This window comes from Centrocercus urophasianus, unplaced genomic scaffold (genome assembly GCF_019232065.1).
Source record: "Centrocercus urophasianus isolate 14NV4802_14NV808 unplaced genomic scaffold, USGS_Curo_1.0 seq_19, whole genome shotgun sequence".
In the NCBI taxonomy this organism is placed as follows: domain Eukaryota; kingdom Metazoa; phylum Chordata; class Aves; order Galliformes; family Phasianidae; genus Centrocercus; species Centrocercus urophasianus.
In genome coordinates this window covers 15,474,383-15,498,142 of record NW_024884744.1, presented here as the reverse complement: position 1 = coordinate 15,498,142, position 23,760 = coordinate 15,474,383, and the positions used below count along the sequence as shown (strand labels likewise).

The 23,760-nt window shown below is 48.9% G+C and overlaps 1 protein-coding gene across 1 annotated transcript; it reads right to left on the bottom strand.

Moving 5' to 3' along the window:
- Nucleotides 1-16,699: 16,699 nt before the first annotated feature.
- FAM124B (family with sequence similarity 124 member B) lies at nucleotides 16,700-20,355 on the bottom strand. The gene is made up of 2 exons (XM_042820744.1): nucleotides 19,125-20,355; nucleotides 16,700-18,149 (listed from the first exon to the last, which is right to left on the bottom strand). Exons 1-2 carry the CDS (start codon nucleotides 19,848-19,850, stop codon nucleotides 17,619-17,621), a joined length of 1,257 nt encoding a protein of 418 aa, XP_042676678.1. The 5' UTR covers nucleotides 19,851-20,355; the 3' UTR covers nucleotides 16,700-17,618.
- Between the last annotated feature and the right edge of the window lie 3,405 nt (nucleotides 20,356-23,760).

The window sequence follows — 23,760 nt, the reverse complement described above, 5'->3', positions numbered from 1 at the left end:
TTAGAAACTGAAGCCTCAATAGGATTTTTATAAAGTCTAATTCCAGATAAAGTCCTCTGTTTTCAGGGGCTTAGAACTGCACAACTGCAGTCAATCACATTGAGTTTTTTTCCCCCAAGCCAGGTGTCTGCCTGAGGCTGAACTTTTCGAGAAAGTTTTAATGGGAATGTTGCTGTCAGGAAGAGGAAGGAAGATGAAAGCTCTTGTTTCTGTTAAAACCTCACAGCTGCTTATCTGGATGAGGAGCAGCACTTGGACACCACGATGAGGATGCTCACATCCGCCTCCACTGTTTCCAGAAGTACGTCTGTCAGTCGGAGCACATTGCACACCCCTGCAGGAAGATGCCTGTGACGTGCTGGGGAGAAGCACTCATCCCCATCCTTCCTGATCTGCTGTCTTCAAGGGAACAGAGGGAGCTCCTGCTGCTGCTGCTGCCTGCTCCAGGTGCTTGCTCTATCCTCCATGTCAGCTCCCAACAGCGGTGAGCCAAAAATGCTGAGGACAAAGTGCACCCGCAACACAGCAGGGCATTGTGCAGCAGGCCTGGTGGGGCTCCAAAGAATGAAGAATAGGTTCCTAGGTTTTTATTTACAGGGTATTAAAAGTGGAAAGCAGCTTAACACTGACATGATGACCCAGAAAACACGCTGCTCAGTTTTTCCATCAAACTTCATTAAACAAAACTTACATCGAAGTCAGTTTCTTACAAAACCCATAGCACAACCACGTCCTTCTCAGAGGACATCATCCACGTAATGCTTTCCAGCAGTTCTGCTGTTCACAACAAATTGAATCCCGACCCTACAAGTGAGCTGTGAAAAGGGGCACGAGTCTCCTGACACTGCCCAGAGATCTCTGCCTGCTCTTGTCAGGGCAGTGGGCTCCTGACGTGCAGGCCCAAGACCACAGGTAGGGCTCCAGGCACAGCACGGGCTATGGCAACACTATGGCTGCAGGGAGCAGTGCGCTGCCTATCTCAAACCTGACCCCATCCTCCCAGCATAACCTGGAGCAAGGGCAGCCTGGATGCAGCTGAGCAGTAAACTCCACAAACTGCTGGAGAGGCACTGAGGATGGGTCCCAAACAGAGCAGGGGAAAAGCAACTTCTATCTGAAACCAGGGAGATGAAAAGAGGAAGAGCAACCCTTTGCTGTACTTTGGGCTCAGCAGCAATACATCCTGGGCTCCAGGCTGCAGCACAGCGCTGGCAAATTGAGTTTTCAAGTAAACATTGCCCCAAGTTCTCAAAATGATGGAAGCTTTACAACATCACTGCAGACCTCCTTATGCCAGTGGCCATCCTCTCAGCTTACCCTCAGACAGATAAGAAACTGTCCTGCCTGACTTCCAAAAGGTCACATCATCTGCTTTTAGTTAAATGATGATATAAGGCTAAGTGCCACTTCCAGTTTTTAAGAAAACAGTGGTATAATGCAGATATCTCGTCATAAGGGACCCTGAGTGGTCATCGAGTCCAATTCCTGGCTCCACACAGGATCACCCAAACCCTATCTCTGAGAGCAGCATCCAAACGATCACTAAGCTCTGGCAGCTCAGGGCTGTGCCTGCTGCCCTGGGAAGCTGTGGTCCTTGAACTTAGCACACGCGGCATCCAGACATGAGCTCCAGAACAAGCCTTTCCTTTACAGATTAAGCACCTGATCTCCCAACAGAACCCCTAGACAGTCCAGTTGGACTTCACTGCTGACTGGCAAAGCAAAGAGTAGCTCATGGCAGGAGTAATTCTGTGTGAGAACTCCAGACAATTTGAGATAAGAAAAATTAAAATTGAGCTGTCTGAAGAAGAAATATCTCTTTCTGATCCAGAGATGTCTGAGGTCTCAAGCTCCTCTTCTCCTGTTCCTCCAGGACAGGAACAAGGCACAACTCACAATGCTGTTGTAACATCAAGACAGGAAGGAAGGCAAAATCTCAGACTGAATTTGTATTTTGTCTCTCAGAAGAACATGGAAGCAGTGGTTCTAACATCAATTTGATAATTTTCTGTAAAAAAAATCAAGTTCCAGATTCTTAGCTGTACAGTTACACAAATTTATAACAACAAAATACAGTTAATTTCAAGAGACAGATTCCCTTCTGAAATCATTTAACTGGCACTTCCTGATTCACACTGCTATCCAGCATGAGTTGCACTGTGGCAGTGTTGACCCTGCCCTATGGGAATCTGTTCAATCTATTGGGAAACCTGAAAATCACATGAGAGATGCAATGCATTGCCAGAACATGGGCTATATCTTATTGATGGGCAGGTGCATGCTACAGCTTAGCTGCCATGCGTGTTCGAGTTTCAATTTTACCTTTGGAGGTTTGGTAAAAGAATGTCTCGAAAAGAGGCTTATAAAAAATTACTCTCAGACCCCTTACTGAAAGAATCATTGGTTATAAAATGCTGTACCTAAAGCATGCTGTATTTCCCCTTGCTTATGTATTCTTCTGAACATGTGCATGAATCATCAAAAAAAAGTCACTTTTTTTTCCTTCCTATTAAAACATCATAAAAGATTGTTACTACCACTGTATTTAGCAAAGCAGAAAAAGAGCAATCTAGAATTCAGGCAGATATTTTACAGTTATGTCTTTTCTCAAAAAGACAATTTTTTACGTTAAAATCTCTCACAGTAACTACAGACTCCCAAAAGGGAAAGCGTGGCAGATAAACAAGAGGCATCTGAACCTGAATTTTGTGCCGTGAATATTCTGCTAATTGTCTTTTTGAGCAATGTGTTTACAAGCGACTGCTTTGAAACCATTGAAGTTTTAGGGACCTAATTGATTTGCTCCTCTCCAGCAAAGATGTGAAAGCTGAAAGAGTGACAGGAACATCAAGTGAGCTGCAGCGCATTAGCATGAAGTTCACATCAAATGCAAGGAGAAGAGAGAAATAAAAACCCGATTGGAAGTTTCAGCGTTCTCAGTAAATCCAAGAGATGGAGAACACTGCTCACACCGGGATGCACTATGAGCTGCAGAGATGATGGACCACTTCATCAGCCGCTGCTTCACAGCAGACAGGGGAACTAACTCATTATTCCTGCTGAATTATGCATGCACAAGGAGCAGGTCAGCAGTGACACCAGCAGCCACTGCAGCTCCCGCGTGCCAGACCGCTGGGAACCCTCTGTTTGACCTCGGGCACAGTGCCTGGATGGTGCTGCACCGCACAGCTACTGCAGCCTGTGGCCAACGGGTCAGGGAGGCTCACAGCGGCCTCTGCCTCTTCTCGACTGTGAGCTGCAGCATTTAGCATTTGTTCCACATTATCACAAAGATCCAGAATTATGGGTGCAAGCAAGAAGAGGGCTGTGCTCTCCTGAAATCTAACATCTCGTGCCAGCACATGTGAAACGAAGGCACACGGCCGCCTCCTCCTCTGCACGGCCCAAATAAAAAGCAGTGAAAACTTCAGAGCTGGGTGCCAGAGAATGGCCATATGTATTTAGGTATATTTAGCTTGCTTCCCCTCTTCCGGTGCAGAAAAGCAGTGGAAGATGCAAACCAAAGCCCTGGCTGGCAACAGGTCCACTGGACTGACAGCAGGGTCAGGAAGGTTTCTCTGCTCATGTATGGGCAGGAGAGGGCCCTCAGGGAGGGCTCAGCCCCCAGATGCCTTTGCCCCAAACAGAGCCCTTGGCTGTGTCCTGGGATACCCAACTGCACGAGCACTGCAAGGCCCCCAAGCAGCCCTGCAGATAGTCCCCCTTTCCAGCCATCCCTAGCTCCACACAGAGGGATGCAGGGGTTTCCACTCCAAAGTGGCTACTCCAGTTTCCCTAAAGATAAGTGAAAAGCTGATTTCAGGGCTGTGCAGAGGCAAGAGCAGCTTGAGCTGTGGGATGGCTGGGGCCGGCCCAGGCAGCGGGAGAGCTGCCAGCAGCTGGGGGCCGCACTCACCCCTCTGGGGAGGGGGGGACAGGGGCTGAGCGCTCGTTATCAGCACCAGAAAGATACCACAGGATGAGAGCAGAGTAACAAAAACTCCATGAGATGATTTATGAGGACAAGAAAAACCACCCAACCCTTAGCATTAGTTTCCAGTGGTATTTAAGTTTTAGAGGCCAGCCAACACTTCTTTTTTTTTCCTGCTACACTGAAATACTCTTTTCTGCAGGGACTCTTCTATGTTGTGCTTACACCGTGCTGTAACAATAAACAGGCATCTTCGCCTTCAGGGACTGCAGACAGTGCCAAAGCAGTTTTAAACCTCCAGTAACCTTCAGCAAACTGCAGAAGCCAGGCTGGGCGGCAGAGAGGCGCAGTGCTCAGCAAGGCAGGAGTGCTTGCGAGGACAACCACCACGGCACGGGCTGTCAGGGACGCTGGTGCCAGCTGGCTCAAGGAGCAGCCTGACATCACCAGAAAGCCCAGAAACTGCCTCTGGAAAGCCAACCAGCTCTGCACAGAGCTAAGATTTAGGAACGAAAGCCCATGTGCAAGGGGCTGTAACTCCCCACCCTTCCCATCAGCACAAGGGGAGTAGGGAGGTGAGGAGTGCAGCAGCCCCAGCCCCAGCCCATGCTTCTGCTCTAGCACGGCTGGGACTTGCCAATAACCAGCCTTAGGTAAAGGGAAAGTTGATCCAACACTGCCAGCTCGCTGGGAAGGATTGAAATCTATGCCAAAAAGGTGGCAAATGATTTTCTTGGAGTGGTTCTCATCCTTGTCAGACAACAGAATTTAACAGAGAGCTTAGATGCTGAGCTGTGCTCGTGGCTTCTCACTGATGAAAAGCAACAGGGCTGATGTGATGAGCCATGTAGTTACTGAGATAACAGGTCCAGGACAACTGCTGGCACGCTCCAACTGGTTCAGAAAGCAGTGTTCAGCACTGTGCAGCTTCAGGTCCTGCTCCCAGGATGAAAATCCAGTAAGTGGGGTAATCTGACCAGGTCATTAACTCAGCATCTATGACAGTGCCCAAGAGCTGTTGCACACCATCTAGGGCCAGGTAGGCTTCTTCAGGTGAGACCTTACCACAAACCCAGCCCCCAGCCCTCTCTCTCTAGGTCTTCCCAAAGACTTCAGGGATGTGTGACCAGAGCCCTTCAGGCTGTTTATTTTAAGCAGTCAAATTTTAAAGTTGCTATTTATGAGCCAAGAGGGTTTAATTTTAAATCCTGCATTGTTGCTGTTGTTGTTTTAAAATAAATTAAGAGCACCCTCCCCTTTGCCTGATCCATAAAGCTGTCCCTGGAGATGCTCAATTGAAAGGATCTGGAACTCATCACAATACCATCTGCATCTCTATGAGAGGTGATCAATCATCCTGAAACTCTGAACACCCACAGTGCCATAATCTGCTGCAGTGTTCAAATCAACCTATATGAAACAGTGAAGGGAGGAAGGATATGCTGTCTCCTCATGGCACAGCAGTCAAAGATCAGATTCCATGCCCTGACACACAATAAAACACCAACATTTCCTCATTTTTACAGCCGGTGCCAAAGACAGAGATACTTCTTAGAGAAGATACACAGATAGGAGTGGAGAGCTGTGTGTGACACCGGCCCATACACTGCTCTGTACTGGATGATGGAATGCGCAACCCAACACATGGGCTCAAGGAGGGAAAGCACCCCTCAGACCTGCTTCCCCTCTACCCACACAAAATCTTTGCATGGAACTAAGAGTATAAAGTAATGCCTCATCCTACAATGGTTGGTGCATGAGGAGCACAAGGGGTTCTTTCTCCATATAAGCAAATTTAGAAGTTTAAGTGCAGTTCTATGAAAGCTGTAGAAATCAAACAGATATGATGGCTCCACTCCCCTCTGCTAAGATCAGCTCAGAAGCCAGACATACAAGGCAGCTTTAGCCAGCCTAGAGGAACATTCACACGCCAACAAACCCAATACATGGACTCTTCTTTCATTTGTGCTGTCTCTAAGCATCAGTACTGTGCAATGTGGGTATTTTAGTCTGGCTTAAACCACCACCTGAGAGCACACGTGGCCCCTCATGCTACCAAAGTTGGCTTTCCCTGCCTGGAACACAGCTGAGTGATGCCAGGGTGGCAGGATCACCACCATGCCACAACTCCAGAGACCTTGAGTTCCCACTGACTGATGCAGCCCAGTGGGCCCAAGAGGCTGGTTAGGGAGGTACAGAGAAACCAAGGAATGCAATAACCTGCCTTTTAGATCCTGTTAGCATTACAGAGAACAACAGCCCATTGCTTCTATGTTTTAGAGTTAGGATGCACTGGTGCAAGCCAGCAGTGCCAGTAGTGCCAGTAGTGTTATATGAGATACCAGGAAAAAAGGTACAAGGCTTTACTCTCATTTCTGTTCTTAGCAGATGAGTAGGCAGTCTATTAAGAGAGTTTAATCAAATGAAGGATTTCTTATAACATCCTGGGATGAGACATGCTGTCATCACTGGCTTGGAACAAGTTCTGCTCAAAAAGTCACTCTTTGTCCAGGCTGGCAACAAATTGCTTGTTTTCTTAGACAAGAACACTGGGTAGTCCACAGGACTATGATTCATCCTCCACCATGAAGATCTCCACCCCAAGGTTCTCTAACAGACAGCTATTTGTACACACGCTAGGTCTTTTCTTAGCTTACCTTAAGACACCATCCAGCTTCTTAGTGTTCATTTTCATCTATATGAAGAAGCACACGAGATAGTTGAGGGCTTTGTTCACCACTTCACAGCTTGAGCTCCTGGATGCAGCTCTCCAGCACCAGAAATGAGATGTAATGATGAAGGTGCCAATTCTGGGAAACACAAGCTGGGTTAAAAAAGCAGATACATCCTATCCCTAAAATCGTCTCTATCAGACTCGAATAGAAAATGAAGCAATCTAAGGTGCTGTTTCATGTAGCTGCGTGATATTTAAGAGCTTAAGGACTCCCTAGATAGATGAACAAGATGTAGACCTTGCAGAAGCTACAGAAAAGCCTCCACTCACTTTTCTGAGTGTTATTATAACAGGAAGTAAAAGATGTGAGTGGGCAGGAGAAGGGGGTAGGTTGAAGTAGAAATATTTAAGGATTTTGTAGACAAGAATGTGAACTAGAGGAGTTATTGCAGGATAAATTTATGCATTGGATTTTGCACTGAAGAATCTAAGAAGGTACCTAAGCATTGGACAATTGTCAAAGGGACAAGAAGCAACACTATCACCATGAGATACATGAAAATCAAATAAATCTGACAGATGGCCTACATTTATGGATTAGAAGAAAAATTTCCCTGACAGGCTCAGAGCCCCAAGGCAATCCTACTGTGCTGCTGTAAGTTGACTAAGAGGCAACCGAGGCATGAAATGCAACATCTGTGCCAGTTGTAGCTCTCTTCGGTCCCAATCCAGCTGAGGGTTTCTCAGCCCTGGCTGTTCAGAAGATCAGACTGTAACCAAGATGAATCCCAGTCTCACTACCAACTGGCTCCTTCAGAGCTGCTTACAGCCAGAACAGACATCCAACACCCAACCAACACTGTTGAAGAAAGAATTTTTGGAAGCAACTACTAGTGTGATAACTAATGGTCACTAGGAGACAAAGTCATTACTGCCATGTTTGTGTGCCATCGACTTCACACTTCTCTGACAGCAGTTAGAAGGAAAGCCCACGAGACCTGCTGCCCCTCTCAATTTACCTGCAGGCCCACTGAGCTCACTCTGGAGACAGCTTTCATGATAGAAAGGGATTTCTTGAGGTCACAAAGTCACACCAGGATAGAAGAATGAGATGGAACGGTAAATTTATATCCTCTACAAGAGTTCTGACTCTGCCACTAGTGTTTCTGCTTTCTGGATGACTGCTATCCGATCCATGCTATACATGCAGAATGAAAAAGTTTGAGACTTCTTTGCCCATTGATATTTCTCTGCAAAGGAGGAGAATGCAATGCATCCAACATGTGACACAAGTTGCGTGAGTCAGCTTTTCACAAGTCTTTAGAAGTGTCCTTCCTCATCCCCAGGCTTCACTCAGTGTCTCTCATACAGACTGATTTTCACAGATGTCTACACTGACACGTTTTCAAAGCCCAAAAGTGAACAGCACTCAAAACACAGTGAGAGTTGTTTGAGAACTGCTTTCCTATATTCACACGAACCATCTGAAGTCCTGACCTAGATTCCCTGCACCCCAAGGAGGCCCTCCATCACACCAGCAAGCTTTGGTTCTGGCCCCAAGCACAGGATAAGCCTGAACTTGTGAAACTGAGGTTAACAGGATTTGACTAAACATCTGGCCATGGTCAGAGCTGAGGGAAGCACTCTGAGATGGGCATTTATGATACTGGCCCCGAGCAATTGCTATTTCTTACGAAATGGAGAGTTTTAAAAGTTTGTTGCATACAGGATTGTTTATTGGCTTTAGTATTGTTTCCAATGGTTTCCTTTTCCAACACCCAGCTTGCAAAATCAGTGCTCATCCCCTGCAGATACCTCCCTGGGCATCCAGTGCATGCCCGGCCTGCTCCTGGCTGCTGCACTGCTCTCGGGATTGGTTGAGCCCGTACCTTTCCAACCCTAGTTACAGCAATAATGCTACCAGGGTTTACAGATGCAAAGAAAACTAGGCTCAGTGATTGTAAATTGGGCTCTGCTTGGCATCAGTGGCTCCTCAGCAGCTTCTGAAACCCAGCCACTCTCGTTAAAGATGCTTTCTTTTAGGCAGCCAACTTTGAAAACCATTGGCCAAAAATGTGTGAATTAGTCAGTTTATCTGTGAGTAATAGGAAGGGAGGAATAGTGATGCAGACTACAGCCCTGTCACACAGACTGAGAAGGTCCGTATAAAATGTTAAGGGCGTTACTCATCCTGCAGCACTGCCGTTCACTGAGGAAATACACTTCTATTGCAAAGCCCTCGAGGATGGCATCCATCTGTCTCACGTCTGTACAGCACCCAATTCAGTACACACTGGGGACACTCAGACAGCTCTACCCACTGGAGAACGGGGATAATACTGATGCTTAGTCACTGCACATTCCCAAAGCACATAGGAAGAGATGATCTCCTGCTCTTTGGAGGGATGGAGAGGAGCGTTTAACAAAACTGCATGGTGTAACATCCCCTGAAAACCAACTCATCTTGCTCATTCAGCAATACTTACAAATAACCAGTCTGCAAATGCCCTGCTGTGATTTTCAGGTGAGCTCAGCCCATACCTGTATGAAGAGCCTCATGCAGTACTGCCCGGGCTTGGACTCCCCAGCTACAGACAGTGCAGAGCTCAAGAGCCTTGCAAAGAGGCTTACCTGCCACCCTGAGTGTGACCCTGAACCAGTCCTTCCCACACTCTGCATTGAGCTTTGATGGATTCAGAGCAGAAACACTTGGACAAGTATTTTCCTGAACAAAGGTCACTGTTCCACATTGTTTCTCCACATTAAAATAATCAGGTTAATAAATCAAATGAGCTCTCAGAATATTCATGTTCAAAAAGGATTAAACACATCAGGGTTTTTGCCAGAAATAGTGGGCCAGATGCAGGCTTTGACCCCTCTTTTGCCAAATACATGGAAAACATCTGTGTAGTCAAGCAAAACCTTGTAGCAAACCAGATCAGGAGAATTATGACTATGTTTGTGGGTTCCGGAGGCCCTTTGTTCAGATGGAAAATAAGCAGATTAATATGCAAGTCCTATAAACTTAGGAATATACATCAATTTATAGGGGCTTTTATGCCTGCAGATAAACACTTCAGAGACTGCTTCATTTAAAAAGGCACAAGACAAAGAATTAGGAGCATTTTCACAAGTCAGTATGACGCTCACCGCTGTCCATAGGTTAGATTCAGTGCACAAATACAACAAAAAAGAAGCCACGCTAACAAGCTAGGCTTTTGTGCAACAACATTCTAAGAATAACTCAGTAGGGATAGCAAATCCAGCAGGGATGAAAAACAGCGAGTTTGTGCCTGTTCAGGACTAAATGATAACACTTCAATATTCACCCTTTACACAGCAACAGTTCCGTCAGGCCAGAGCCTTGTTAAAGGAGGAACTTGACAAACGCACAGCAGAAGAACCACCTCTTGATAGCAGCACCCACAGCAACAAGAGCGCTGGGCATGCCGTGTGGGGCTGTCCTCCCCTGCACTGCACACACAGGCAGAAGGTGAAGGTGTTGTTCTAGGCTATTGCTGGAAACTCTTCAGTTGCTGTTTATGTGATCAGTAGTCTTCTGGGAGCTGCGGCACCCGGGTCCTCCTTTCTTTCAGTGCTGTGATGACATAGGCTAAGCCACTCTGAAATGGCAAGAGGTACTCCCATGTTTTAACTGGAACACTATCCTAACTTTTTATTTCTTGGCTTCTCTTAGTCAGGAGCATTTCTTACAGCACTGGGCCACCTTCCAGGCATAACATCTACCAAAGGCACCAAAGAGCTTGTCCTAGTTTTTCCCAGAATACAGCCCAGAGCAAAATGACTGCAACACAGCAAGTGCAGAAGAGAACTAGCAGCAAGGAGGTCAGAGGATAATTAAAACCAAGCCAAAACTGCCTGATCTGTGACCGAAAGAGAAAGCTATTGCAAACAGCAATCAAGTTCAGTCACAGCAACACAGCTGCTGGGTGGCAGGGAAGGTCCTGGCACTCTCATTGCCCCGTGCTGCTGTAGGACCCAGCACCCAGCACCGCCCTTCTACCACTACCAAAACCTCACTTCCTTCTGTCCACCACCAGCCAGCCTTTCTGGAGTCATGCTGGGGCCCAACATCACTGACATGAGGCCACATTTCCTCCTCCCCACCTCTCTGACAGAAAAGATGCAGACTGAACCAGGGAGCCACGATACAGCGTAACACAAGAAAGAATCAGGCCCAAGCACGTGTCACACATCTGCATTCCTCCTCTTCCTCATTGATTCTCTCCAAACAATATCAAGGGATGTTTTTCTAAGCGTTGGACGTAGAGCTCAGACTCTGGGTGCCTGTTCAGGTGCAAAGCCCTGGCATGCTCCTGAATTTATGTTAAGCCATCTCATTACTGCTGAACAAAAGCCAATGAGTGAGTTGGCCACAGCTCAAAGAAATCACTTCTCAAGGCCATGCCCAATAAAAACAAACCGTTAGTGCAAAGTTACTGCACGTATGAAGGGATGTTGAGGAAGAAGGATGTTGTCACAGCTAATGCCTCAGATTAAGAGATGAGAGATCTGTTTTTTGTAAAAGAGATCCTCCGTGTGATGTTGGACAAGCTGTATCGAACCCCTTTATTTCCATCTCCCTCAGAATAAAACTAGAATAATACTATTCCTCTGCTTGGTGGAGAGTTTTAGATCACTTCGTTCCTTATGCTTGTGATGACATACGCTGCTGAAATGTCTATGAAGCACAAGGAGACAGAAAAATGACTCAACCGACCACACCTGGCTGAATTTTTAAACTCAAAAGAACTGATTTTCACGCAGCTTCTAAAACTCAATCCTACTAAAGACTATCAGGCTAAGAAGAAGCACAAGAAACGACTCCCTACAGGGCAATTTTCTGCAGCAGTGACAAGCCCCGTGCCCAGAGCACCTCCCCAGCCATAAGCACACAGAACAGCACAGCTCTGACAGGCCCATCCATTTTCTGTGGCTGCACTGCGTCCCAGGGGCTGCCATGCGGCACTGCTGCTCCACGCAGCGGGCTGGGAGGGCACAGGGCCGCCCTGCTGACTCAGAGGACATCGCAGTGCAGCCAGGGCTCCATTTCCCCATTTCTGGAGAAACGACCACGCCGCCTCCTACACGCTTGACGAAAGGATGCAGCGGAGCCATGCTGCTCCAGAGCGGGACGTAGCGCTCAGCGCTGACACGCCGCAGCTGGGCTGCTACCCACCGCCCTGAGAACGGCCTTCCGTCACGAAAAAAAGATTGCTTCAGGCTTGGCACGGGCTCGGAGGAGATTTTCAAGGCGGCCTGTTTCTCCCACACATCCTCTGCACTAGCAGGATGATGATGATGCTTATTACTGTAGTTGAAGATTACAGACAAATGGCTTTCAGAACAAAATGTGTGACAACTCTGGCTTTTTAAAAATGCATAGATGCTGTCAATGTTAGAATGGTTGCCACATGCTCGCACCACCTCTTTTCCCATTACCGTCCGCAACACCGTGCAGCCCTCCATAAAGTAAAAACACATGCTGGAGTGCTAATGAGAGTAGACAGGTAGTTGAGGTTGCCAGAGAGCATTGCTGTGTATCAGTCAAGCAAGACAAAAGACAAAGGAGAAACACACAGAGCAAACACTCAAATAATCTTCCTTCTATAACTGCATGTTAACTTAAAACCACAATAGGTTTATTCACACAAGTTCCACCCAGAACAGCAACAGAGAAATACAGACATGAATCCCACTGGCCCCATGCACCATGGCTGCCACTAGTGGCACTTCTCCCACCATCACCCACTGGGCTCCAAGATCACTGCAGTGTGTGCAAGGGGAGAAGTGGTGGCAAACCTGCACACAGCCTTGGCATGGCAATACCCTGCGAGCGTTTTCATTGTCACCGTAGCTTCCTTCACACACACAACTCAAAACTAGGCTTTGATGATGGTCTGACACTTGTGACTGCTGCTGCACATAGCACAGCAGAGCACGGAAAACAAAAGAAGTGGTAAGATCTCAATGTTATACTTGGAACAAGTTAAAGCTCAAAGTAAACCTGGAAAAATCCCATCTTGTTCTGTTTTTGCACAGTTCTGCTCTATCCAAGCACAGCAAACCTCACAGGCATGTTGCCATGCGGAGCGGCCACGGCTCCAAATCTCCCGTCCTCCTGCATGCAGCCAGGACCCTCGAGTCTCTTGGGAGGGGATGGAAGCTATCCACACGCTTCCAGATGCTCTGAGACACATTCTCATGGATCAAGCAGCCAGATAAGCAGCGCAAGTGCAATCTGCAAGATGGAAAAATGTGTTTTACCAGTCCTTCTCCATTCACATCTTTGCAAGCATAGTGCAAGGTGGGATGTGCTGAGCAGAGCATGGGAGAGCAAGCCCTAGGTGCTGCTGGATGCGGACTAAGCCAGCACTCTGGCACAGGAAGAAACAAAATGCTAGGGAGGCACTCAGGCTGTCATCACATAAATATTGCAAACACAACAGTGGTTGTTACCGGGCTTAAACAATGAATTGGAAAGAAAAGTCTCCACTAAGACATAATATAAAAACTAAATAAGGCTACAAGAAAAAAAAAGCTTTGCTCTTCCTCAAGATAAAGTACTTGGCTTGGTACCACATCTTGCCTCAGGTTTTTCAACACCTTGTGCCGTGTGCCGTGGTGGGAGGTCACTCAGCAGCCCTAGCCAGCTGCCAGAGGGCTGGAGGTGGCCAAAACCCAACATTTGGGAGAAACTGAAACCTCTTGAAATCTGGTTTCACTCTGATTTACAAGAACACTAACATTTGCAAACTTTCTCGTGACACAGAAAGATTTTCCCATCTAAAAAAGTATCTGGTAAGCATCAGTATGATGCATTCCTGCAATCAGCTATTCCCTCCACAAAGCCCAGTAGTTCTGAATTAAATCAAGATGAAAAACCACAGCAAAATTGTCAACTAATTTCTACCCCCATCCCAGAAAAACCCTCAGCCTGGTTAAAACCAGAGCAGGGGCTTTGGGGAACTGATACAGGCTAGGAGGGAGCTCAATGCCCTCTCTGCATGACACCACAGGCCTGTGGGTGACACCAGCTGCTGGCCAGAGTCCCTTCAGCAGGGCCCAGGCACTGGCTCTCTGCATCTAACCCACTGCAACATTTCTGGTGGTCCCAGCAAGCTGCTGGCCGCCTTCCAGCTGCCACCTTTCTCTGGGAAAGTACAGTGTACTCAGTATGTTGGGAAGCCCTGGGAAAGAAGGTATAGACACGGAGAAATTCCGTGTTCAACCCACAACACAAGGTTTCCTAACGCTCATTTACTTCCTCCCTCCCCCATCTCAGAGACCATTATGGGTTTTCCCCAAAGCCTGGTCTGAAGGAAGCAGCTCTTTGTGCCATTACTAATACATGTGGTTACTCTTTGAAGATGTGTCAACCTAACATGACCAACAAATGTGGGAGGAAGAGGAACGCAACCAAAATCTGCTTGTTTGTACCCACTGCCAGACTGAAAACAAAGCTTCCAGCTTCCGGGTTGGCTAAAACACGCTCCCTTTGTGCCCACTGGTATCACATTGCTTGTATCATCCTGGGAGGTTCCTTGAGCGTAATCTCCTTTGTTTGTTTGAACTGAGAATCCCGGGGGTGTTTTAAGCCAATTCTGGTAAATCAAAAGCAAAAACATAAACCACCCTTCCACTCCAAGCATGCATCCAAAGAGTAACAAGGGAACAAGATGGCTCAGACCCTCTCTAGCCATGGCCAGGAGGCACGTAGCCCATGTTCTGCATAGTGTAGCTGAGGAAGGCAGGAGACAAGCGCAAGGAGAAAGCAAGGATAACAGTTATCATGGCCTGGCAGCTTTAACTCTGATATATGTTCACTCCAGTTTTTAGCACAGTAAGTGTGGAGGAGCCTGGGGACTCTATAGCTGCATCGGGCACCCCAGCTCTCAGAACTGCCCCTCTGGGTTGCCCCACTACCTCTGCCATTCGGCAGAGAATGCTGCTGAGCAGGGCTCATTCCTGCCCCTGTCACTTGTTGGGACCCATCTGGGCCCACCTCCAGGTCTGGGAGACAAGCATCTGCCTGGTACCAACTGCAACAGCTGAGCCAACCTGCTCCTGCCTGCTCAGCACAACACTTCGATGCCAAGATGAGATTCGAGACGATTCCAATTAGGGAAGTGGGGCTGTCACCATTTCAGCTGCACAAGCAAGATGAGACAACTCCCAGTGTCACCAAGTGCCTGCAGGAACGCATTTACAAATCTAATCACCTCCCAGCACAGTCGGGCTGCCAGTGCCTGGGGAGGGCGGCAGGGGAGAAGAAAGATTTGGAGACTCTTCAGGAATATTAATTCACACTAATAGAAATCGGATCTGCCCTTGCCTGCAATCAGCAGAACTGAGATTCTGCACCGGAATATTAATGCCAGTGCTCTGTGGGAGATGGAGCCCTCTCAAAGCCCCCTTCAAATTATCAGAATTAAACATCAAAAAGAGCAGCACAGCAAACTGCAATGCAGGTTTGGCGGAGGAAGCAGTGTGTTGGAGGAGGGAGTGAAGGTCACCGAAGGCGCCGCTGCCTCCTGCTGGGTGCCCAGCCCCATGCTGACCACTGCCCAATGCACCAACCCTTCCTGCTCAGCACCCAACCCAGCTGTGAGCCCTGCCTCTCCTCCAACACATAGTGCAACTGAGCTCTCAGTCCTGGGCTGATCAGGTGCATTCTGCACACATACTGAAACTGACCTCATGGCAGTGGAAAAAAATAGCTTTGCTACATGAGTGTTTTGTTATTCTGTTGGAATAGTTGTATATGGGGGGAAGTAAAGACCTCCTACACTTCATTTCAAAGAGGCACTAAAAACACAGGGCATCAAGCTTAACTGACCAAAAGCAAAGCTCCTGTGTAATGCTTAGGGAGCCTGGTAGCACTGCAGGGAGCCTGCCACATATGTGGCTGATGAGAGCTGCAAAGCACTGACAGCCAGTGTGAGGATAAACCTCTTAATACTGAGACTGTAGAATGAAAGTGCATCGTACTCCTTTTGAGTCCTTCCTGCACATCTGTCCTCTTCAGGAGCACCTTAAGGCTGGGAAGCTCAGTACCAGACGAGGCATACACGCTCCTGTGCCATCCCTGTGCCCAGATACCTCGTGCCCTTGGCTGCAGGGAGAGACAGAGAGCTGGGATGGGCCTGAAGTGCAAGCAGAGGGCAAATCTACCAGGAAGGGCCAAACACTGGCTCTCACAGCACAGGGAAAGGATGTGTGTCCCATCCAGAGTGTGCCATAGGGCCCTGCCAGCAGCTGCTTCCCCTTACCAGGCAGCTCCTTCACATTGCTTGGCTTCCAGCAGGAGCTTCCGTTCTTCATCATTAGAGAACAGCACTCCCACACAGTGCACGGCCTCATCCCCACCAGCATGCATGGAATCAGTCCCCGACAGCCTGAGGGCGACCTGCTGCTCCTTGGCTACAGACAAAAAGGGAGAAGTTAAGGTTTTCACTTTTGGAGTTAAATTACTCCCAGTTAAAACTAATGATTTACTTTTTTTTTTTTTTCTGCACCAACAGAAAAGTTGGTCTAGCTAGGCACTTTTTTGAATAAAATCTCTAACCATCACGTTGGTGCCTCGTCTTAAACTTTCCGTACACTCAGCACTACCACGTAACAAATGCATACGAAGTTACAGCACATCAGCACTCGAGGCTGCCATCTAACCAGTGAGACGCGTTCGGAAGGTCTCTGCCTTCCCCGTCACTTACATGACAGATCTCAACTGCCGAGATAGCTTGTCATCTGGGTGAACGAACGAATGAGGAACAGACCGGCTCCGTTTGTCATTATCACCTCTTTTATTGCCGTGTAGCGCGCGGCTCCAGCGGGGACGGAGGCGAGGACAGCAGCCCCCACTACGGCGGGAGGGGTCCGGCGGGCAGCGCTGCAGGGCCGCGGGCGGGCACCAGGAGGAGCTGCCGCCCCGCACCGCCGCGCTGCTGCTGCTGCTGCTGCTGCTGCCCCCCCGCCGCGGGCTTCAGCGGGGGGCTCCTGAGCCGCCCAGCCGCTTCGAGGTCCGGCTGTGCCCGGGTCGCCGCCACGGGACAAGGACATGCGATGCTCTGGGTGCAGGAGCACTGGGCAGCCGCACCAGGAGCACGCAGACAGCAGCTGCCGCGTTCTCAGAATCATTAAGTTTGGAAAAGACTTCTAAGATCATCTAGTCCAATTGGCAGTCCATCCCCACCGTGCCCCTCAGTGCCACGTCTCCACGGACCCTGAGGCTGTAGAGACACCAACTGGCGATTTGACACCAAATTCAGGACAGAGGAGTGCACTCAGGACTGCCTTCCCAGAGGAGCCAAGCTCACCAGCTGCTCCCTCAGCAGGAGGCCAGGGCCCTGGCACAGCCAGTGACTGCAGCAGCATGAGCCAGGGATGGCATTTTGTAGTGCCTGCCAGTGCTGTGGTGCTGGCCCCACAGAGCCCTGCGCCCACACTCAGAGCAGGGCTCCCATCCCTCCACACGTTGGTCATACTGAAAGGCCTGTTTAAAGCCACTTGTCCCAGGAATCCCACTCCCCATTCATCACTGCCCCTCCACACCCACAGCCAGGCTGGTGCCCCCAGGCTTTCACAGCTGTTCTCCTCAGCCCCGCAGCACAGGTGCTCTGCTTTGCTGCACTGCCCTCCCAGCTCACCAAACCTCTCTCTGGCACTGCCTTTATAGATTATAGGAAAAGTGGGTATAAGTTTGTGTGTCCAGTGAAGTAAGCAGAAAGCAGTCACACACTGCATGCACCCCACAAGCAGCAGCACATATCATTTCAGCATCCTTGCTCCTGCATGGCTCCATTTCTCCTGCCCTGCTTGCCCTTCAGCAGTCCCTCTGAGCCCGCAGCCTTTCATCTTCTGTTGTTTCAGACCCAGTTGAGGTTTCCATCGCCCTGCGCACAGCCTAACACAGCCCGGCCACTGTGCTTCCAGACAAAGTCATGTCAGTATGACTGAGAAAGGAGGAGCCTGCCTCGCACTTGTTTCCAGTCATATGAAGAACTCCTCCTCTTCCTCCTCGGGCCTGGTTCCAGGGCTGGCTCTCCATGTTTGCACGTGGGAGCCCAGAGCCCTGTGCCCCGCTCCTTTCCTCCTGTTGGCCACAGAAGATGGCAGCTGCGCACAGTGCGGGGCAGTGCAGGCCGTGCCCAGCACCCATGGCTGCAGAAGGCCGTGCTGCAGCGAGCAGCGACAGCCCACAGTTCTGCCCACAGCCAGCCCCGTGTCCACATTGGTTTCTGCTGCTGGCCGGCACGGCCAGCCCTCCTGCTGCCTGCTGCTTGTGAGCACGTGGTGGGAGGGCACTGCAGCACCCCAGGAAGAGCCGAGGAGGGCCTGGCCTGGCCTGGATGTCACTCTGCCCCTCGAGGCCCAGGCCTGCTGGCCTCCCTGCTCAGCGCTGCGCAGAGCAATGGGGAGAGGAGCTGTGCTGGGGCTGCGCGGCAGTCCTTCAACACCGACAGCACTGCGCCGGTTGGGAAGACCAGTGTTTGTTTCATTCTGTTTGGAGCTGTTCTGCACCTGTTGAGGAAAGGTAGAGAGAACTCCCTTAAAACACAGTGCTAGCTTTAGTCAGGCAACAGCACTCTGAGCCCCCTGCGATGGGAGGCACTTGGAGCCACTGAAAGCACTCAGGACTCCAGCCATCCCTGAACAGGTCCATGGGTGACACTGAACTGGTGGGAGGCACATGCTGAGGCTGTCCCGGAGAGAGGTGTGCAGGCAGAGCAGCACAAAAGTAGGCCAAACAGAATAGGCAGGCTGATTTGTAATAATGATCTCACCAAGAAAGGGAAATAAAGAAAACAGGACATGTTTAAATAATGTAAATATCCAAATAAAAATATCTAAATAACAACCCAAGAGGCCAGAGGTGGGAGGAGTTGTTACAAAGCAAAGAGCACACAACTGAACTTCCCTCTGCTCCGTGTATAGCACAGTGAGCACCAACTCCAAGGCACTGTCTTTGTCCAGTTTGATTGGTGCTCACACACTCTCAGGGCTGCGCACCACAGCAGAAAGGAGATGACTTTCCCATGGCATTTGTTTAGCCCTTTTACCCAACAGCAATTACAAAACTGTGAGTGATGTTGCATCAGCTCTGTACTTGCAAAACACCTGGTTTGGGATGGTACAGTGCTAAAACTCGGCTTTCAGAAGCATTTATAAGGTCACATCAGAAAGAACAGGCTGCTACTATCATCTGATTTAGGCAGGAAAGGGAAAAGGCGAATTCAGTGGCTCAAAAAAAGTACTAATACTTTCTACTTCAGGCATTAGCAATATGGAAGCATTCTAGGGATCTGTGCTCACATTTATCAATGACATCATAGCACTGGAAGGTGATTGCTGAGTTCATGAATTAAAAACAAAATATGGACAAGCAAAGCCTTGATTTCCATTTTGAATCAGTCCTGCTCTTTGCTGGAATAAAAAAAAAAAAAAAAAAGAAAAGAAAAAGGCATCTTGTCTGCAAAGCACCATGCACACACATACCTGAAGCAGAATTTTATTTCCTTCATAGTCTTGTGTTTGCCACCTGGTTCTGCTGATAGGAATGCATGGATTGGGCAGGAGAGGCACCAGCTGCCCCATTTCTTGCACCTTGAACTGCAAAAGTGATGACTCCTTAGGCTCAGCAGCCATCCCAATGGGCAGCTGCTTCAGGCAGAGCTGGACAGCAATAGTTTTAGTGGCATATAGCACGAAGACACAGAAATTGCTTTTCCGGATGGTTGCTTCTTTCCGTAGGATCATCTCATACAGCCCTACTGCATCATCATAGTTATCAAAGCTGCAGTAGAGGGTCACACGCAGGATTTCGGGGCTGCAGCCCACCCGCCGGATGCCCCACACAGGCATCTGGTCATCCAGGCCATAGAAGTCCTGGGGAGCTGGCGTGTGGGGATGACTTCGTGCCCAGGTCGGGACACGCTGGTAGTGCCAGGGTGGGTGCTGGAGGAGATCCTGAACCTGGAGAATCCGCTCTTCTCCCAGGTCCTCCTGCAGAAAAAGGAAGACAGATATCCCAGGAAAGCTGCAGTTTCTCTTTTGGTACCTCTCATAGTATTTCAGTGGAGCAACTCGCTCAGACACAAAGAAAAGTCGAACATCTGGGCAGATCCACTCCATGAGCCGATCCAGAGCTTGCTGCAGAAACGCCGAGTATCCTGAGTTGGTGAGAAGATGCACAGTCATCAGAGGCTCTGCTCTGTCACCCATCACAAAGCTTCTCTTCAACAAACAAAACCAAAGCAAAAATAGGAGTTTCCTCCTGCAGTGTTTGGAGTGGCAGCAATGCAGGCACTGCACTGAGGCAGAGAAAGAACACGATCACTCAGAAGCTTTGCAACAACCCAGTGAGGTGACAGGATTGCACACATGTGCATGAGGCTGGAAAGTGTGCCATGGCGCGACAGGACCAGCCCCAGTTTGCTCACGTCACATCAGAGCTCAGATGCAGATGCAAATCTGACCCAGCAGCATGACCCAGATCTGGTCACCGGGTGCACACAGCCGAGGTGTTGAAGCACTGCTGTGCTGCAGTGGCTCTGTCCCACCTGGAGCAGGGTGGTGGAGGGCTGAAGCAGGAGTGCAGTCACTCTCCCACAGGCATACATCTCCTGATTCTTGCCTGTGTGAAAACCTCAGCGTGTGTTCCTGCACTTCAGCTTGCTGATCTCCCCGAGTCACACCCTTCTGGGGCACACAGATAAGCTATTACTTAAAAACAAGGAAGGAAAGCAGACTAACAAAGGGAAAAAAAACCCGTGTGAACGGGAGAGATAACAATGAAGGCCCATATGAATTGGCTCCAGGCACTGCAGGAGAATCCCAGGCTCAGGGCTGTGCACCTCGTGGGGCAGCAACTTGCTGTGCAGAAATCCCAGTGTGTGGAAGGGTCTGCTATTTAGAATGCTGAACTTGGACTTTTCCCCTCAGCCCCCCCCCCCTTTTTTTTGGAAATTAATTACAGCCCTAGCTTTATGTGTACCTGAAGAAAATCTCCAGGGTCTAATGGTACAAGGATCTGTGCTTCACATTTCTTTTATTTAAAGATCGCACTCAGTTATAGAAATATAGTCATGAGACCAAAGTACAGTAAGAACTTAAAAGTTCAGCTTGTACTGACACAGACAAAGCTACCTGCAGCACTTCCAACAAGTAGTAACTGTTGGGACAGAGACAAAAATATCCAACCGCTGGACAATCACAGGAAGAGTGAGGGCTATGAGTGTTCAAAACATTAAATGCTGTAAATGAGCACTGAACAACACAGAGTATTACTAAAATATAAAAAAAGGAAGTGATTCATCAACTCTGCTGCAGCAAAGAATACAAAGAGGCAGGCAGTCATCTGCCTTCCTGCGGGTGAAAAAAATGGGAATTCTGCTTGTGCAAGGAAAACCAAATGTCAGAGCTCATCAGGACTGAGCTGGGAGTGGGCAGCAAGGTGATCACTGTCCATGGCAGTGCAGGCAGGGACACCTGTGTGGCCAGGTGGCACCAGCCCTGCGGTTACCTTGTGGGGACACTGCGAGGTGACAGGGCAGGAAACTATGGAGAGCAGGAATGATGGGATGGACATCACCAGCTCTACCTCTGTGCTCACGTGGTGGGATCCCAATCTGCTGCAGGGCAAGCTGCTTGCTTCCCCAGGCATTTCCTAGCACTGTGTGCCCAATGCAGTCCCATCAATCACCAGACTTGCACTGCTCTTTCACCCCCATTTCCCTGCTCGTATCACATTGGCCTGGCTGTTCTGCAGGGCAGCAGCAGTGCAGGGGGAAAATGGTAGCGCCTGTAATATGAATGCTCACAGGGCAGCCACAGAGTGAGGGCTGTGAGCTGGGATGAGGGCAGCTCAGGAATGCTGCAGACAGCAAGTCCCTCTCCAGCTCCCAGCACAGCTGGTGGGAGCCAATCTGGTTTCCAGGTGGCCCCACAGAGACCACAGAAGGGCACTGGCAATCTCTCCTTCACAGACTGAAGTCTGAACTAGCCCTGAATGTGAGCAGCTCCTGCCTTTCTCTCTGCTTCCCCTTCCCCCAGCTTTCCAGTCTGGCTGCCAAGCGGAAAAGCACATCATTCACTGTGACCTACCCAGCATGCCAAGAAAGATTGCTGTAAGAGATTAGGAAAATAGCAGCTCAGCCCTATGTGAAAAATCAGCCTGCACTCACAGAACGCCCCAGAACACCATCCGCACATGGCAGCGACAGGCAGCACGGTACAGGGTACAGCGTGCTGTGGAGAGCTGACCTGGTAAAAGCATGTGAGAGACGTACTGACCGCCAGCACAAGCATCAGTAGGCCCAGCATAAATAGATGCCCAATGCGAACAGCCAACAAGTACTGTATTGTGTGAGAATCAGTCTGTGATATGTTTCAAGTCCTATGGTGCAAGGGCACAGCAGAACTGTAACTCCTTTCCATAATGAGCTCTTTGATTGCTCCCAGCCCTCTGAGGTGCTGAGCCCTTCACTCCAGCTGACACCCAAGGACTGATGACGCACCACAGGATTTAATAAGTTCATTGTAACTTCCGTAACGAAGCAACATGGCAAGGTTTCAGGCATTGCACACTGTAGGTAATTAACTTCCAGGAGGGCGACTGAATTACTTCAGCATCTCAGGAGCAGGCCTCATTAAATCCAGGCACTGTCTTGGGCTCATTAGCTTTTAAGAGATTTTTTTTTTTCCTGCCAATTTCAATTTCTTCCTACACTGAGGCCAATGACAGTTATCGACAGCAGCACCAAGACAAAAAGCAGAAGTAGGGCCCTACCTGAGCACAATAAGCTGTGCAGTCTGCCTCCTGCCCCAAGTGCTGTGCCCCCAAATTCATTATTTCTGAGGAAAGTAAAACCCCAGCGGCCAGAGGAGGAAAGCAGTCTGACCTATGCACTTACAAAAGGGGACTTCTCTCCCAAGTAATCCTTAATTCTCCTTTTTAACGAGCTAGTAGAGAAGATCTCTACTAGCTCATCACACACAGCAAATCAGAATCCAAGCAGAAAACAGGACAAAAATGGAGCCATAACCAGAGCAGGAAGGGGAAGGCCGGCAGGGCCACAGCTCCTCCTGTCAGTGGGACACAGCAACTCAAGGCTCAGCCTTCAGCAAGGCAGTGCCAGGCTTTCAAGGTGCACAAGAGATCAAACAAAAAAGAGTTTCCTGAGCTTCCTCCTGTGGCAGAGGGGGAACAGGCAGCCTCAGCAATGCACAGACACATAGGATCTGGCGAGTTATGTAAGGAGCTTACATTCAGCACGGCTGAAGGTGACTCAAGAGAAGCCCTCGCAAGGCCAGCAGCAGACATGAGCAGAGACCACACCGCACTGGGTGCTGACGAACGAGTCGCCAGGAGACAGGATTTCTCTCTGGACTCATAGAAGCTCACCTGGGCAAAGTCAGACGTATCTCCATGTTCACACTCACCCGCTGTGATGCCAGGTGTCCTCTTCAGCAGTTTAGCCTGTGGTGTGCGGGTATCAGGTCCTCCAGCAGAGGGATGGCAGGCATCAGAGGCGTGCATTTGGAAATGCAGGCAAAGGACCCACAGCCACTGCTTTGCTCTGAAGAGCTTACCATGCTGAATCAAGTTTTGTATTTGTTACAGCAGAAAGCAAAGGTTGCAGCCTTTTTCAACAGATACATTTCCAGCACAGCTGAGACCTCACTAATCTCTCTATTCCTTTTTTTCTCTTGACATTTTAGTAAAATGCTGTCCCTTAAAAACTTGGCTTCATTTCAAAGTTTGAGGAATTTGTTAGATGTAAATACAATGGCAGGCTACTTAAAGCAAGACCCAGCGCTGTGTCTTTCATAGCATAAATACAAAGTGATCACAGCTGAGGCTCCAGATACCAACCTAATGAAATTCATAAATAACCAAGATTAAAATAAAGGTTAAAAAAGCAAACCGACCAACCAAGGAACAATAATGCTAACAGCCCACTTGGACAGACAGCATAACTGTCCTGGATAAGACCACATCTACACTGCACTTTTATAGCACAATTCTTATTGCAGCTAACAAAAGGCTTTAAATGCAGAATCAGTGACTTGAAAACGACAAGCTATATCCTACCATTTGGAACAGTGTTCTCAGTTTTTTTTTATATATTAT

Excerpts from the sequence above, each read along its gene's own strand:
- FAM124B (XM_042820744.1), bottom strand. The coding sequence starts at position 19,850 with ATGGGTGACAGAGCAGAGCCTCTGATGACTGTGCATCTTCTCACCAAC. Across the intron at positions 18,150-19,124 it reads GAAATAAAATTCTGCTTCAG|GTGCAGAACAGCTCCAAACA; the intron begins GTATGTGTGTGC and ends TTTCCTCAACAG.